General features: G+C 34.5%; 3 protein-coding genes across 4 annotated transcripts; 1 reads left to right on the forward strand and 2 right to left on the reverse strand.

The window, feature by feature from the left end:
• The first annotated feature begins 3,115 nt into the window (after positions 1-3,115).
• Positions 3,116-4,918, forward strand: LOC112519725 (E3 ubiquitin-protein ligase SIRP1-like). The gene is made up of 2 exons (XM_025127965.1): positions 3,116-3,273; positions 3,515-4,918. Exon 2 carries the CDS (start codon positions 3,535-3,537, stop codon positions 4,723-4,725), a length of 1,191 nt encoding a protein of 396 aa, XP_024983733.1. The 5' UTR covers positions 3,116-3,273; positions 3,515-3,534; the 3' UTR covers positions 4,726-4,918.
• A 374-nt stretch (positions 4,919-5,292) lies between these two features.
• LOC112520354 (pyruvate kinase, cytosolic isozyme-like) lies at positions 5,293-8,352 on the reverse strand. Its single transcript, XM_025128709.1, has 3 exons — positions 7,964-8,352; positions 6,381-6,842; positions 5,293-6,285 (listed from the first exon to the last, which is right to left on the reverse strand). The coding sequence occupies exons 1-3, from the start codon at positions 8,213-8,215 to the stop codon at positions 5,473-5,475; spliced, it is 1,527 nt and encodes a 508-aa protein (XP_024984477.1). The 5' UTR covers positions 8,216-8,352; the 3' UTR covers positions 5,293-5,472.
• Positions 8,353-11,463: 3,111 nt separating this feature from the next.
• LOC112520355 (uncharacterized protein At5g19025-like) lies at positions 11,464-12,791 on the reverse strand. Of its 2 annotated transcripts, none has more exons than XM_025128711.1 (2): positions 12,702-12,791; positions 11,464-12,471 (listed from the first exon to the last, which is right to left on the reverse strand). In XM_025128711.1, exon 2 carries the CDS (start codon positions 12,310-12,312, stop codon positions 11,620-11,622), a length of 693 nt encoding a protein of 230 aa, XP_024984479.1. In that variant the 5' UTR covers positions 12,313-12,471; positions 12,702-12,791; the 3' UTR covers positions 11,464-11,619. The 2 variants fall into 2 exon arrangements, with proteins under 2 accessions (XP_024984479.1, XP_024984478.1); XM_025128710.1 differs by having other exon boundaries at positions 11,464-12,578; positions 12,702-12,783.
• Between the last annotated feature and the right edge of the window lie 5,203 nt (positions 12,792-17,994).

The raw sequence follows: 17,994 nt of genomic DNA on the forward strand, positions 1-17,994 counted from the left end.
TATATAAAAAATTTAAAATATAATGAAGATAATTATTGATAACAAAATACTTAATTATTATATTTATAAAAAATATATTATTAAACCTAAATTAAGTTACTTCGTTATGTTAAATTAAATTATAATAAAAATTTTGAATTAAAAAAGAAAAACACAAATAAGAACTTTTAAATAGTTAATTTGATACTAATATCAATATATTTTTTGCAAATTTTATATGATATTTTTAAATTTATATTTTATTCAAAAATAAAAACATTATCGCTTTCTCAAAAACACATAAAATCGTATTATATCGACATAGATAAAAAAAAAAAATGAAACATTAAAATAAAAATATGTCTTGATACATTACACGAGTATCCTTCTAATATATATATAACACTTGTATAATAATGAAATATTTAACAAAATAAAACTCCGTTATCAAAAATTTAAAAATAAATAATATTAACTATCATTTTAAATTTTAAAATACTTCATTAAATAAATTATTTTAAGGATCCAGTAAAAATATTTATTAATTACAGAACATAATTAATTATTGAGTCTTAGTAAAATATTATAATAATAAATATGATATATTTATTTATTATTAAAATATTTTATTATTATTATCTTCAAATGTAGGGTTTGGAATTGACGTCTTTTTAATGCTGAATGGCCCCAACATATTTAGTGGTTACAATATTGATGGTCTAATCAAATACACCTTAGAAATTAACGGTGGATTTGGTATCATATCAAGTTTTTTTTTCTTTTCTAATATCATGTATCAACCAATTATAATTGATACGTAAAATTATATATCATGTACCAATCAAGTATACTTGGTTCCAACTTAATTGATACTATTTTTTTCGGTTGGTACTAGTTTTGCACCAACTTTAATTTATATATATATATATGAAAAATTTATCATTTTGTTCAATTTGAAGTAACGTTTTGAGTTTTAAGTGACATATATGACGTTTAAGAGTTTCTAATCGTAAAGAATAAAACTCAGCAAGATTTAAATGTTCAAACAAAGTAGATAATGTTACAATGTTTGATTTTTTAACACATAAAAAAAATACAAAAACTAATAAATAATTAAATAAGTACGTATTATGGTACTACAGTGATACACAACTTTCAGTAGTTGTACCAATTATATGATATTACGATCTGATTGTACACGATACCAATTAATACACATATTGACTAGGTTCATTTGATACAAAATTGGCACGCATATTAAAAACATTTTTCATAACTTCCAACACACTTTTGGGTCCCTCGTTTATGATTGTTTTTCGCTTTTCGTCTCTCGAATCTGTAAAGTACACTCTTGGTCCAAAAATTGTCCAAAAAAGTAAATGGAAATACTAATACCGGTTTGGCACCAGTTTTAAGAAGTTTTTGATAAGTTACTATATTCTAACTTATTAATTTATTCCGGTGTGGTACCCGTAATAAGAAGTTTTTCGTGTTTGGATGAAAAAAATGGTATCTTATCAATTTTTATCCGGTATGGTACCGCCATAAGCTAATTCAAACACTTTTTATAAAACTTTGATTTACCACCACATAAGTTGATAAGAACTTTTACAAAAAAAAATATGTTTTAAATAAGCAATCCCAAACACCGATCTTCTCCTCTTTCCCAATGATCGACATAATATCATTTCTTCAACGAACCTTGTGAACCTCTCCTCGTCTGACGAACTTTCCTTCTCCCAACACTGTTTCTCCGGCAAAACCCGTTCCAGATCTGTTGAAAGGTTTTTGTCCTCTCTATCGATCGACAGTGATGAACTCCACCACAAGAATCATCTCTATGTTTTTTGAAGACGATGGTGGCGTGAAACTCGGTCAATACCCTTCTTTCATATGTGTTTGAAGACGATGATGTCCTTCCCAACTTCTCTTACTCAAACGTTGATAGAACTTGAAGCCCAAATCTAGGTTTGTCAACATAAACGAAATCACAAAACCGAAGTCCAGATTTACTTAGGATTTTGAAGTCGAAATCCAAATATGTTTAGGGTTTGAAGTTGAAATATGGATCCAAATGTTCGTGTAAATTAGTTTGGGTTTTGATTTTAGGGTTTTGATTTTAGAGATCTAGTTTAGGATTTTACTGTTTTGATTTATCACAAATATCATTATTCGAGCTAACTAATCCTAGGACGACCATGTGCGTTGCAGACATTAATGGATTTTTTGTTCATATTGTTGAGAAATCCATTGTTCTTGCTTATAAAATATTATTTGTGTTTGTGACTAGATTTGTGTTACATTTAGACTTATAATATTGTATTTGGATTTGTGTTTGATTATGGTTGAGGATGATTGGTCTTAACGGTGGTGGGTGGTGTATAATCAAAAGACAGTGGCAGTGGTGGATATGAATGTTCTTAAGTGGTTGAGGTATAGACTATGGAGTGAGTATGAATGCGTCGTGCTGCTAGGCAAAATAGCAGAATATTGCACCCTTTGTTGTGAATTAGAAACTACTTTTGATCCGGATTCTAGTTATCTGAATAATGAATTTAAGAGTAAGAATCCCTAGTTTTCAATTGTCGATAAAGAAGATGGAAGGAAGAATGATGGTAAAAAGACAAAAATGCCTCTCACAGCAGGGACATGACTGATTTAACGGATCCAATTCTAACAGCGTCTGTGGAAGGAGCCAGTTTGGATTCTAAAACACAATATTTAGACTAAGAGTGTATTTTACAAATTCGAGGGACGGAAACCGTAAAATTACCAGACATGTGGGATCAAATAATATAATTCACTCTAAGTTGAGTAAGAGTTGTTTGTTTACCTCTTAATAGTTCTATTAAGAAGCAACCTTTGAATTGTTAAGAGGTGAATCTTGTTTGACAAAAAAAAATCTACCTCTTAATAATTCTAAAACTCTCTGAATGATTTTGTATCATCAATTTCCTTTAATTATTAAAAACTCTAATTTCATTATAAATAATTACCAAATAATTATATTTTATTTTATACTATATAATAAAAAGCCTCTTAAATCATTTTAACCGCTTAGTAATTCTATGTATAAACCATTCAACAACGATAGGTTTCTCTGTATTTAATTTTGGGAGGAAATTGAAAGAAGACGCGGTTTTCGTTGTCAGTTGCCCACTTTCTCAGAAACTCCTTCCTATGGATGATTTGACGATGATGATGATTGATGCTGATCCTGATCTCTCCTCTATCCATCCATAAGTCTTCCATTAGAACCCACATCATTTCTATACACAGGAACTTAGAAAACATGTATGTACACACTTATCTCTATCTGTATCTATATATGCCCATGTAAATGGAAAATGAAAATCATCGTTCACCATGAAATTCACCTTTTAGATCTGTGTTTGTTTGTGTTTTCTTTTTTCAAATTACTTCTCAAATCAAGGGTGGTTTTCAATGGTTTAAGATGAAGATTTCTAGGGTTTTAAATTAACAAACCCTAATTGTTGATCTTGATTTATAAAATTGTTCATGATTCATTTAACAGAGCTTGATTTGAAGTGAGATATGGAGGAAGATAGAGAATCTACAAGATACTGGTGCTATGAATGTAACCGGCCAGTTATCCCCATTTTGGAGGTCGAAGCGATCAAGTGTTCGTCTTGTAATGGTGAATTTGTGGAGGAAATGGAAAGCGTAAGAAGCGATCACCACCACAACCACCGTCATCGCCTCCATGAAAGTGATACCGATCCTGATCCTGATCCTGACCGTGCACTCTCGTTGTGGGCTCCGATCTTGCTTGGCATGATGAGCAACCCTCACCGTCGCCGGAGATTTACTCGGGTTGAGTTTGAGGAGGAGGAGGAGGAAGAAAACCGCGATGATTCCACCGAACGCTTCCGCCGCCACCACTTTCAGCATCACCGGGGCGGAGGAGAATCTGAGTTGGACCGTGAACTTGAGTCGATCAGGAGGCGGCGGAGGAGGAGCTCCGCCCCCATTCTCCAGCTCCTTCAAGGTGTTCGAGCCGGGATGGTATCCGAATCTGAAACCAGTACGGAGAATGGAGCGAACAGTAACCGCAACCGGGATCGTGTTATTCTAATCAATCCTTATAATCAGACCATCATAGTTCAAGGAGGCGGTGGCGATGGCGGAAATCCGTCACAGACCCACCCGATTGGTTCCTTAGGCGATTATTTCACGGGTCCTGGATTAGAACTACTGCTGCAGCATTTAGCCGAGAATGACCCTAATAGATACGGCACCCCACCCGCACAAAAAGAGGCCATCGAGGCAATGCCGACTGTTACAATCGATGAACCTTCTGTTCAATGTTCCGTTTGTTTGGATGATTTCGAGGTTGGGATCGAAGCTAAAGAAATGCCTTGTAAACACCGGTTTCATAGCAAATGTATCTTCCCATGGCTAGAGCTTCATAGCTCGTGTCCTGTTTGCAGGTACGAGCTGCCTTCTGATCAATCGAAGCTCAACCAAGAACGAGAAAGGTCCGCGGTTAGTTTAACCGGTGGTATTGGTGAACCAGAGAATGCCAGGAATAGCGAAGATGCCGATGGGAGAAACACGAGGAGGTTTTCCGTTTCTCTCCCTTGGCCTTTTAGTAGCTTATTATCGTCAACCACGGGTCCCCAAATCGGGAGCTCGACAACATCGACATCGATGTCGGGTTCGGGTTCGGGTTCGGGTTCTTCGCCACGATCTCATGAGACCCGTCCGGAAGACTATAATCACTAAACTGAACGAGTAAGCCCCCCTTATGTTTGTTTTCGTGGCTTTTGCTTTGTTACAGAGTGTGTACATATATCGGTTACTAATAAGTGTAATATCGACAGAAACATATATATAGCCTTTCATGTCTGCTTGTATGTATCGTATAAATGATCTTGTGCGTTTCTTGATCTAACGACTTTATAAATCGTTGTTGCGTACGGAGTTGACTCGCCAACGACTCACCTAAATGGACACACGTTGTTCGAGTACAAAAGAAAGTTTCTTGTTCGTAGACGATTGAATATTTTGGCAGATTTCACTAATACCTCTGTGTTTTCGCATTGTATCTTTGGACAACGTCACGTAAAATTGAACATGCTAGAATACCGATTACGGTAAGGTACTTATTGAATCAAAGGACCTTTGTCCTAGCGGTATCATAGCCTTTGGCCTCCTAGGAGGTCAAGGGTTCAAACCTCACCAAAGGTGAGGAGGGTTTATTTGTTACATTTGTCGTATATAAATACTTAAAAAAACGATGTCTTTGGATGTCGGGCAGTAAAAAGAATCGAGCACAATAATCGAACAGTCGGGTGTAACGTAATGTTGAATACATTAACTTATGGGGAATTCAGTTTATCGATGGTACGACCATTGATAATAGTTTACTGAAATGATACATGCCGACAGACAAACGGGCAAAAAGTACAGGGAACGAATTGTAACGAAGCTCGAGAAAGAACATGAACACAAGAACCAGGTTGATACGAGTTACTTGACGTTCACGATCTTGATGATGGATGCGGCTCCGACGCGGTGTAGAGCCACAACGGCATCACCCACCTTGCAGAGTCCTTTACCTTTGGCATGCTGCAATGCAAAATCCAGCGCTTCTTCGGTCGATTCTGCGTGCGAAGCTCTAGCGGATCCCCCAGATAAAACCGGAACCAAACCCCGAAAGATAAGACTATGCCGAGCTGGAGTTTCATCGCTGCAAGACCAGTCGAAAGAATCGGTCTTGATTTCAGGAACCACCACCGATAGTATTGGCATGCCAGGCCTGTATTTAGCCACCAGTTTTGCGGTGCTCCCTCCTCTGGTTAGAACCAAAATAAGGGTTGCTCTGGATGAGTTTGCGGTTCGGACCGCAGCAGAGGCCAGGCTTTCGAGTGGGCTCATGGGTACAGGTGCGTTTGCAGCGATCCTCTTGAAAACATCCGCGTAATCAATTGTGTTCTCTGCTTCAATGCAAATTTTGGCCATGGTTCGAACCGCTACTTCTGGGTAAGCTCCAGCAGCCGTTTCGCCACTAAGCATGACACAGTCTGTGCCATCTAGAACAGCATTGGCAACGTCTGTGGCTTCAGCTCGAGTTGGCCTTGGAGATTTGATCATCGACTCCAACATCTGAGTCGCGGTGACCACGGGTTTTCCTTGTAGGTTGCACTTGTAGATCATCACCTTTTGTGCCAAGAAAATCTTTTCGATAGGAATCTCCATTCCTAAGTCACCTCGCGCCACCATAAACGCGTCGGAGTTGGCTAGGATGTCATCAAAGTTTGCAACCCCTTCTTGATTCTCAACCTAGAAAAGATGGTCACATATCATGCCTTTTAATGTTTGCTTCAATTGAATGAATAAATGAAAAGCTGATGTAAGTCATTAAAATATGAGCGTACCTTTGACATAAGAAGGATGTTCTTTGCGTGGTCGCCCAACAACTTTCGAACCTCAATCAGATCCGAACCTTTGCGAACGAAAGACAGGGCAATCATGTCGATCTTATTAGGAACACCCCATTTCAGTATATCTTCTTTGTCTTTCTCCGTCAAAGTTGGTAGGTCGACGATCACTCCCGGGAGATTGACATTCTTTCGCTCACCAAGAACTGCGGTGTTCTCACAACGACAACGAACCAAGCCCTTTTCAGTGTCACAAGAAAGAACAGTGAATGAAATGGTGCCATCTGCACACAGGATCACGCTCCCTGGTTTTACATCGTGCGCCAACTTTTTGTAGCTCATGCAAATCATCTTGTCGTCGCCTTTAATGTCGTAATCTGTAGAGATGGTGATTTCTACGCCCTGCTTCAGTTGGATGGGTTTGCCATCTTTCAGAAAACCAGTTCTAATCTCTGGACCCTGCAAACACCACAAAAGATATGAACAGATCTGTTCCAACTAAAAGAGGTTCAAAAGTTATTCACTTGGTCAATTGTCCAACAAATGATTTTTGTGTGAATCAGAGAAAATTCGTGCAATTTTCCAATAAATTTTATAGAAAACCATATCAAATCTTAATGTTGTTTGTGTATTCAAATGTAGATCCATGTCATAACTATTGTACTTCATTAACGTAATTTAGATGTTCTAGATAAACACCGATCAAACCATGATTGATTTAAAGACAAATCTGGTTTTTTTTTTCCCAAACGAATGAAGGTTTCAACATATTGCTTACAAGCATATGAATGCAGGTAGGAACAGTTCATAGATAGCCGAACATGGATGTGATCTGCGTTCTATTTTGATGGATCAATAAATGAAAACAGTCGCTACCTGTCACCTAAAGCATATATTAGACCGTCGATTATTTAGGGGGCCGTTCACCAGATGTTATCAGGTGTCACTTGCCTTAACGGATGAATATGACAAGGACAAAAAATCTTTCCCTGTAAGAGGCATAGTAAAAACCATAATCTTGCCGGGAAAGTGAAGGAGAAAGCTCTTAGGCGGTAAACGCTTACCAGAAAACAGACGCTTAATGGTTGGTTTCTGTTCTTTGGTAATTGATTCATGGTTGCAAGATATTGACACCAATTGCATAGGTTTTCGGTTATGGTTAAGGAACTCAAATCTCATAAAAGCAGAAGGATTTGATGATCTAAGAGATTGATGATAAAACCAACGATAGCTTGATGAAATGGCCTAATGGCACCACTTGTATAGCCATGACCAATAACAAGTCGGTTCTACTTCTTAGATGAGATCCTAACGAACTACAATTGATTTCCCGTAAAATCGGGGACTAGTTTGAACTTCGTATGAACCCTAAATTTGTGTTAAACACATGACAGAAGTAATCGGTTTGACCACCAAAGTCAAAATTAAGAAACTGAAGCAATGGCATAGTTGATCATACACGAAATTTATGGTAATAGTTGACCAATTAGATCTATTATCATACGCATGAACACATAGAGATGTAGTAGATTATTACAGATAGGTAATCGATTGAGTAGTAGAGAAGCGAGAAGACATACTTTGGTGTCGAGCATGACTGCACAAAGGATACCGGTGTTATCCATGGCTGTCCGGAGATTATCAAGGGTTTCCTGATGGTACTCAAAAGATCCATGTGAGAAATTGAAGCGAGCTACGTTCATGCCTGCCTTCAACAGCTTCTCGACCATGGGAACGGATCTGGAAGCCGGTCCGAGAGTGCAGACGATCTTAGTTCTCGGCCTCTTCACACCCACTTGTTGCAGACTCTGATCAGTATTCATCTGATCCATTTTCTCTTCGATCCAAAGGAAATCAATGCGATGGATTGCTTCTGGAACGGAAATCGGAGACGAGAACTCCCAGATTTGATTGGGAGGTAAGAAATCTGTGTGTGGAGTGATGAGATGAAAGCGATGTGATAGTAAATGAAAGCCATGAAGATGGAGGATTTAGAATTAGTTTATTCATGGCACATGCTTGATGATTCATCCCACATACAACACCATTCTTTAACGTTTTGTGATTCAGTAATAAAGTAGGTTTTAGAACCCTAATTCATAAATTTGCAATCATTAGGTTACTAGTTACCACCATGATCATGCATAACTATTTGATTAGCTTTCTTGATATAAAAATTCAATCCAAAAATGCAACCGGTCTCACATATATGTAAGTTCAATCGTATGATAATCTGATCATAATTTTTAAAGTCACAATGATGAATATTTTGAACCAATTTTTTTTACTGTTTGTTGTAATACTGTACATTTCAGTAGCATCCAGATGAAATTCGGTCTCACTTATACACAAGTTTAATCAAATGATTATCTTATCCTGATTCTTAAAATCACGATAATTATTTTGAAAACGTACATCCAAACACCTTTTTGATTCCCTCTTCATTTGATACCGTGTCACGCCTACGACCTTCGCCTTACGACTCATAACCATCCAACTCGTTTCTCGGCCAAGGGTACATGGTGGTTAGAGAACACAGTAGCGCTCAATCGGGTATTATGGTTTTGTTAACAAATTAACACTTGTTTTTATAACAAGATCGTTCGAGATAAAAAAAATTGAAACAAACAAATCAAATTCATTAATATAATAGATATTTAATTTTGCATTTGTAATTTATACTAGGCAACTCTAATAAAATTGGATGAAAACAATATAATTAACATGATTAAAATCTTTCTTTTTTGAATATGTAATTGAAAAAATATAAAAATACTTAAAATATAAATATTATGGGGAAAAAGGTGTTAAAAAGTTTCATCTATGTTTGGTTTTCTCACTGAATTTACATGTTTACACCTGAACGGTCATTATAAGATTGTCGTGGATTGGTCATGATCCATCAAGTTTGGTTTTGCAAATGGCTACATATCAAATCAAACATTCTGATAACTTCGACTTACCTTGTTTTAAAAGTTCTTTAGAATAGCTGCAAATTTACAAACTCAAACCGAGTGTTCGAGGTCTGATCTAGCCAGTCAAACCGTCTTGATTGAATGTAGTGCCGAAATTCTCAAATTATATGGTTTGACATCATGTAACTTACTTAATCTAACCATTACGGGTGTACAAAAGTTGGGTTAGGCGGCTTACAACATTTTACAACCCAACCTAATTATGGCGATTTGGAAAATTTTCAACCCAACCTAATTATGGCGATTTGAAAAATTTTCAACCCAACCCTTGCGGGTTGAGGCGGGTGGGGTTGGGTTAGCGGGTTAGTAGTTACATAAAATTTGACAAATGAAATAATTCATAAAACTTAAGTTTATAAGCCATACTATAAAACGTTCTATCTAAAAATGTAATAATAGGTTTATAAGACGTTTTTAAACGTTTCAACAAGTGTTTTAGAATGATATTTAAATAAAATGTCGTATCAGTTATTAATATTATTTTTTTATAACTTGTGTTAGTAGGTTCAATAAAACATATTTTGGTTCCAAAATCTAATAGCTATTCATTAACCAACAAGAAGCAACATCCAGATGTCATACAAATGCAAGCAGATCAAGAATAAGATGGGAATTCTGTGAAGGAATTAAGCAGATCTCAGAAACAACCCCCAGTAATTATACAAAATATCCATCATAATTCCACTCATTTCTAACACTTGATCACATACCCATCCATCAACTGGTTGTAACCTGTACTTCAATTCCAACTCAGCCTCAGATATTCAAAATAACATCACAAACCTGTGCATTCCCATCAACAACAATCTCTTACTTACACTTACACTCACACACACACACACACGCTCATAACATCAATCTTCCTAATTCTTACCAACCATACATCTTCTTTCTGTAAATACTGTACAATCACAATTCTTCTCTACTTCGGCACATTAATTAACCACTCATGGGAATCCTTACTTCTTTTTATATATATAATTTTTTTACATTTTCTATTTAGTTGTCTTCATTTTCTCCCATATAACCAACATATATCTTATAGTGGTTGATTTCTATCCTAAACCATCCTAAAGAAAGCAAGTAAGGGTACCCATTCAGCCAGATTAACATCAACTCTGTAGCCAGCACCTATGGTATACTTGTAGATGGCCTATCATTATTTACTAAAATCTATCACAGCTGATCCCCTATAATTATTCACTCCGACTTGTTATCATATTCATAGGTCCCCTATCATTATTCTAATGATAATGTTACCATAGCATATCTGTCATTATCTACTCACCTCTTACCATAGATCATCTATTGTTGTTCACCTGGACATGTTACTTGTTACCATACAGACACAAAGATGAATAGCCAATAGAATGGCCAACTAGACACATGGTTCCCATTTGCTACTGGGATTAATAACGCTTCATGAATCAAATCGAATGATAAGATTCAAAAAAAGCAAAGCTCTCCGACTAGAAAACTAAGACCCTTACCCCCATTGTATATCTCAAGCTTTCTAGGGCACTAGGCTGACATATGACTAGCAGATTCTACGGCACTCGGTTAGTCATTTACCATGTAGCTCAAACTTCCTAGGGCACTCGGCTAACATGTGATTCAAATTTTCTAGGGGACTCCATTGACACATGCCCCCTGATCCTTCAAGAACCTGAAACTTCTATTATTGAATCTCTTTCTAGTTATTGGATGGAGACTGTGAATCCAGAAAGGAAGGATACCAATGAGCTTGAATCCACATACACTTGCTGGGTGATGGTCAAAACCAAGCGTATATCCTAGTATGAGATCAAAGAGACCCAACAACATGAAACCAAAGAAGACAAATTGAATGGATAACTATATATCCAGCATCCTATATTGAATTTAACAACCCATGTAAGGAAGCCCTTCATAGGCAACCCAAACTCAATATACATGGCCACATGACCACAACAGGCAAATGCAGAGTAGTAGTAAAGAATAAACACAAGCCAATTACCATATCACAACCGCACATAACACACTAGTGACATAAACATTAAATAAGTATATAGGAAATTGAAGTTAAAGATTCAGGTAAATCTTGTCAAAGTGTGTGATAATGGATATAACATCAAATGTTTCTTTGATTTTCATCTAACTTGATAAGTAATAGTGATTACTGAAACAGCTGGGGTTCCGTTATTGTGTATATAAGTCGAAGAGGAGTTCTGAATAGTAACATCAGCTCATATTTATTCTATCTAAAGAGACATGTAACATACTCATTTCTTGATTCTACGGATTCTCTTAGACCCCCAAACCTCCAATCTACCAGCTGGACATCCACATGGTGCTCGGAAAATAAGAACAGTCCGGCCATTAACTGGTGCCATCTTCTTCAATTCTGCCTCCAGCTCCTTGTGATCCTGCCCTAATTCCAATGGCTTCACATCGTTATCCGCTGTTCCTCCTGAGGACAGATACTTAACACACTCTTCCGACTCCAGCTGGATATCGAATTCAACAGCTTTACGCAGTCCTTTACAATTAGGTTTTCCACATTTCCTTGATTTTACTTCAAGTATTTCCCAAGCAGCGATGGTAGCGATCACTCCACTGAACGCCGCGACTACTCCAACGACATATGCGATTGGGGCATCCGAGATTACTTCTTGGATAACGTCACAAACTAACGGGAGAATCTCAATGGCTTCACGATATATAATATTGATATACGGTATGATTAAAAATCCAAGTGCTCCAAGCACCAGAATCAGCATAAGAATATCCAGGGCAGCGAATGGGGATCGGTCGCAAAAAGGGTGCGATAAGGGATTAACAGAATTGGAAGCGTTATTGAACTTCTTATTGTTCCGGGAGTGATTGTTGCTATTCGTCGGCGTCATATTCTTGTGTTGTTCGAAAGCTCGGCAAAATTCAATCAAGCTACGGCAATCAACCATCGGCAATCTCATATTCCTTCCACGATCTCCGTCTCAAATCCCCGTCTGCTGCCCGATCTATCTCGATCTCAAAAAACTCAATTCCTTACCACCGATCACCAAACAAATTCCAACCCAAAACCAGATTACTGATTCACCTCGATTCGGTGAACCGATATAGAAATTGATAACCTGATAACAAAAAACATACAATCTCAAACTTGGACGATCATCAGAAATTCAGACGAAACGAAACAAATCAATTTCGATCCGATCAAAAGAGGGATTCACACGAACGCCTGTAACCATAAAACAATCCACGCCAATCAGATCAATTTCAACAAAACTAAAGCTGATCAACAAATGAACGCCATCGATGATCAAATGATTGATGAAAATGGGAAAAAGAGGAAGAGATCGACCTCGAAATTTGTGCGAAATGGAGCGATTGAAATGGAAGAAGTCAGCGAAGCTGCAGGTAAAAAACTTGAGGATGCGTTGATTTCGAGGATAGATCGGAGGAAGAAGGATAAAAAGCTGCAGAAATATATATTCATCCATGCCCTTGTAGTATGCCAAAATGGCAAAAGTCCCCCCTTTACTATTATCATTTTATTTCTTTTTGTGATTAACTTCAAAAATAAGCTAATGATGTATTTGATTTTGTCGGTTTAGATCGTAAAACGTTAGCTAACCTAGCGAGTTTGGGTTATTAGAGTATCTTTAATGGAAGGTTTTTATAAATAATAAGTGCACTGGTAGATAAGAATCATCATTAGAAATAGTTTTTATAAGACATGTATATTTCTGGAGTTTTTGTACAAGAATCTTGGTTCTTACCTTAAATTTTATAAATAAACTGATATTTCAACAACAATAATACATATATAAAATATCATTTTATTTTATTTTTTGCCATGTCATTATTAGCTCATCAGATTAAGAACTGCATTTTTTTTAAGAACCTTTCATTAAAAATGGTTTTAGAAACTAAAATTATCCTATTAATAGGTTCAGTCAGCCTGCCAATTTGACCCAAATTTTAACTGAAGACTAAAGAATTCAAACATTTGTATTTTTCATGCACTGACAATTAGGCATCTATGATTTGTATGGTTTGCTTTTGTTGAAATTATCGATTTTTGTTTCAAGCACGTAATAATTGATTTCTTTTGAAAATTTCAAATCGACCAATTCATTATATAATTATCAAATCAACCAAATTATTTCGATTTGAAACGGACCGTCAACGCTTATATTTTTTAAATTAATTAATTTTTTGTTTCTCTTTGTAAATTGATTTTGTAAAAACATAGAGAAAACTGTACTTTACAATAACATGCCATTTTGAGTAATCTGAAATCTCAAGTAAAAAAATTAAGTCAAGTTTAATAGTATGTGTTCAGTTTTACACAAATAACTGTTTGTTTTTAACCGAATACTAGATATAATGTTTCTAAGTTGATGGTTCTTATATTCGGTGTTCTATCATGAATAACTAACAAACTTGATGTACTCTGAAGAGCTATTGCTTTAATATAGTTTGTAACGACTTAAATTTAAAGCATATGATTAACCTAAAAATCTCAAAATAAACTTGGAATATTGTGAAAAATATCAGTAATTTATAACTTAATGTTTATAAGAAGTTCACAAGTTTCACTAAATATGGATGTCAGAAAAGTTATCACATTGGATGTATTTGGTATTTGAGATAGTACAATTTACTGGTAGGGGTGCTAAAAAACCCACCAACCCGGCCAACCAAACAGTACTTACGCACAATCTACTTGCAATCTTGAGTTTTAAATAATATGCATTAATAAACAGTACTTTACGCATAAAAAGTGGTTTTTAAGAGTTTTTTGTCAAATGCTTTATAATATAGTATACATACATACATACATACATACATACATACATACATACATACATACATACATACATACATACATACATACATACATACATACATACATANCATACATACATACATACATACATACATACATACATACATACATACATACATACATACATACATACATACATACATACATACATACATACATATATCTATATATATATATGTGCAAATTAAAAAGAGTAGTTGAATGTAATATACTTAAAATTTAAGAAGTATGGATTGTTCAAATATATTCAACCCAATCAAGCCAACTCATAAGTATCCCTAATTACTGGTCATTTGTGCCACAAAGACGGGCCTAAACTTGAACTTGTCACCTGAAACACCTCCTATAGCAACATAAGTTTACGTATTTTTAGTAATATACAGAAAACCTCCATGTACCCTTTAAATTTCTCCCAAATAGGTGTTTCTACGATAATACAAAAATAAACATTGTATAAATTTAAATTATCAACAGAATAAAAAGCGCATCAGTAAAAACCAGTAACTTTTGGTGTTGGGTTTTATGTATTTGCATGATCACTCTCCCAAACACAAAATTCACTTAATTAGAAAATTGAATTGCTGGGCTATATTTCATGTTTGTTCTATTTATGCAACATTTTCATATCAATAGTATCTGATATCATCAAGTTAGAAAACTCGATCTGAATGATGTATTAATTAAAACAAAAGTCTCGAGTAGAAATATGGATCCTGTATGGAACACTTTCTGGAAGTAATATTTCACAGTATTTGATTTACATGAATAATCCAAATTCGCACTCGATATACTGAAGTAAAAACTCGAGAACATGCTCTAATGTTTTTATATATTCTTTTTTAGATTAAATCTTTCAAAAATTACTAGTCAATGGATGGTTATTTTGATGTTCAAACAATTAGCAATTAATTACTAATAAATAAGAAAGAAAAACGATTAATCCGTATCAAATTAGAGTTAGTTCAGAAGTTAGGGGGTGTTTGGTTAGAAGTATTAAGTATTAATCAATGAAATAAAAATAGAGGAAATTGTTTGATATTATCTATACTATATTATAAAACATTTGACAAAAACTCTTAAAAACCATTTTTATGCATGAAATATTGTTTATTGATGCATATTACTTAAAAAAATTCAAGATTACAAGTGATTTTGCATAAGTACAACTTATTAAAGTTTCATTTTTAAATTTGTGTAACTAACTGCAGATAAACATAATCAAATACAAGACAAACATATTCTTTTAAATATATAAAATCTAAAATATAATTATGATAATCATTGAGTTTCTAACCGAATGTTTAGTTATTATCTTTAATAGAAAATATATTATTAAACCAAAAATAAATTACTTTGTTATTAGACTTAAATTAAATTATAATAAAAGATTGAAATTAAAGATGTTACACCAAAAAAACGAAAACTATTAAATAGTTAATTTAATACTAATATCGATTTTATTTTTAATTTTTGTATGTTATCTTCAAATTTATATTTAATTCAACAATAAAAACATTATCGCTTTCTCAAAACCATATAAAATCATATTATATCGACAAAGACAAATAATAAAAACTAAACATTAAAATAGAGATTTATCTCGCTCTTATTGCACGCGTATCCTTCTAGTATAATATAATGAGCTCATTCCCCAGACCCAGAAGTCTAAATTTTCATTCCAGATTAATCTGAAAAAAAAAATGAAAATTCAAATAAAAAATTTATTCCTATTTTCATTCACTCTTATTTTCATTTGGTATGAATCAAATATCCTCTTAACATTGTAAGGCCATTTTTGAAAAAGGTGAGCTTGTGGTGGGACATTTGTTTGGTTTTACAAGATGCGTTGGTGAAGGGGGCAAAAGTAGGAAAAATGAAAATAGAGGGTTCAAAATTAAAAATAGAGGTTACTGAGAATTTGGTAATGATAACGGAGTGTGAAGGCACGCAAACGTGTGAAAAGCGCCGTGGACGAGTGTGATAAGAATTCACACGTGTCGCCTTGTGATGGATCAAGGGCTGATTCAACCTCCTCCCGCTTCTTTGCTGGCCTCTCGTCAAATTTACTAAATTTTTCCAAACCGCATAAATCGTTCACATCATATTGTGAATATATGGTTTAAAATTTTTATGCTGCGATTTATATTTTATAAAGGGAACATTTACTTAAATACTTATTCGGTAGGTGCTTATTGATAAGAGTCAACATTATAATTTATTTTATTAGATAAGATTGTAATATATTAAAACGGTATCGTATGCAACAATTTACCTGGTAAGCGCTTACCCGAGTAAGAGTTCTCACCATCACTTACCGGGTAAGACTCTCTATCCCTATCATCGCTCTTACCGGGTAAAATTTTCAGCCCTTGCCATGCGCATCAAGTGAGGAAAGTTACCCGATCTACACTTACCGGGATAAGTATTTAATAAACGTCCCTTGAATTGTATTATACGGCATTGTATGATTTACAGTTTTGATTTATTAAACCATATAAAAATATGTAATTTAGTATTTATGTAATATTTTTAACCTTTGAGTTTGATCCAATTGACAATCTGATGTAGTGAAACTATTTATTTTTTTATAATGTATTTTTAAGCTTATAATTATTGGATTGTAGATATAAAGTGCGATAGAGACAAACATCATAAACTACAAACAACAACGACCCTATCCATTAATTTCAAAAAACAACAACGACCAAATTTATAAGGGTTGATTTAACCTCTACCCGCTTCCTATTGGGTCTATCCTCAATTTTACAAACATTTCTAATATAATATTTTATAATTTTTTTAATAAAAAATAGAGTAAACTATGGTTGTTGTGGTACGTTTAGATTTGGTCCTTTTGCACAACGACCGTTAAAAAGTTTTGCTAAAACAGAGGCATTTTCTTTTTCTTTTTTTATTGGTTTTTTCTTCTTCTACCTAATCAAAATCGATTTTATGTTATGGGTGAATGTGGTTTTTAATTGGGTAAAATACAAAATAATAAAACAACAAAAATGCCCCTCATTTGGCAAAATGTTTTAAATTTTAACGGCCGTTAGAGAGATTGAAGGAGGGACCAAATCTGAACGTTTTTGCAAATTATAATGATTATTTTGTAATTTTAAAACTGTAGAAATAAAAAGTGCTATTTTTGATAAACAAGAGGACCAAATTTGCAGTTTACACTACAATATAACATTAAAAATGAAAAAATAAAATAAAAGATATTACACTAACTTTATAACTATTTTTTATTTAAATTTTTTTACTATATATTTCATTATTAAAATATTTTATAAATGTATTAACTCAATATATTTATTATAATACTTTGTAACGATTATAACACATTCAAATTTACTAATAAGGCTTAGTCTTAGGAACCGTTTACTAAACACTTACTTAGTAAGTGTTTAATGCATAAATTTTCTCATTGAATGAACATGAGAAGGGTCAAGAATCTTATCGGGGTAAGATTATGGAGAGTCTTATCCGGTAAGTGAGGATGACGACTCTTACCCAGGTAAATGCGCACCCAGTAAATTGTTTAATTTGATATGTTTTGATGTACTAAAATCTTACGCATCAAAATAAATTATAGTGTTGACTCCTATTGGTAAGCATTTAGGTAAACGACCCCGTAGACTCTCATACGGCCATAATTTTTACACAATTTTTTACAAATTAAAAACATCCTGTAACTTCTTTAAGAGCATCTACACTGATGTAACTAGGGCTGTAAACGAACCGAACGAACACGAACGGAGGCTTGTTCGTGTTCGTTCGTTTAACTTAACCGAACAAA

This window comes from Cynara cardunculus (genome assembly GCF_001531365.2).
Source record: "Cynara cardunculus var. scolymus isolate 2C chromosome LG 10, CcrdV1, whole genome shotgun sequence".
NCBI classification, from domain to species: Eukaryota; Viridiplantae; Streptophyta; class Magnoliopsida; order Asterales; family Asteraceae; genus Cynara; species Cynara cardunculus.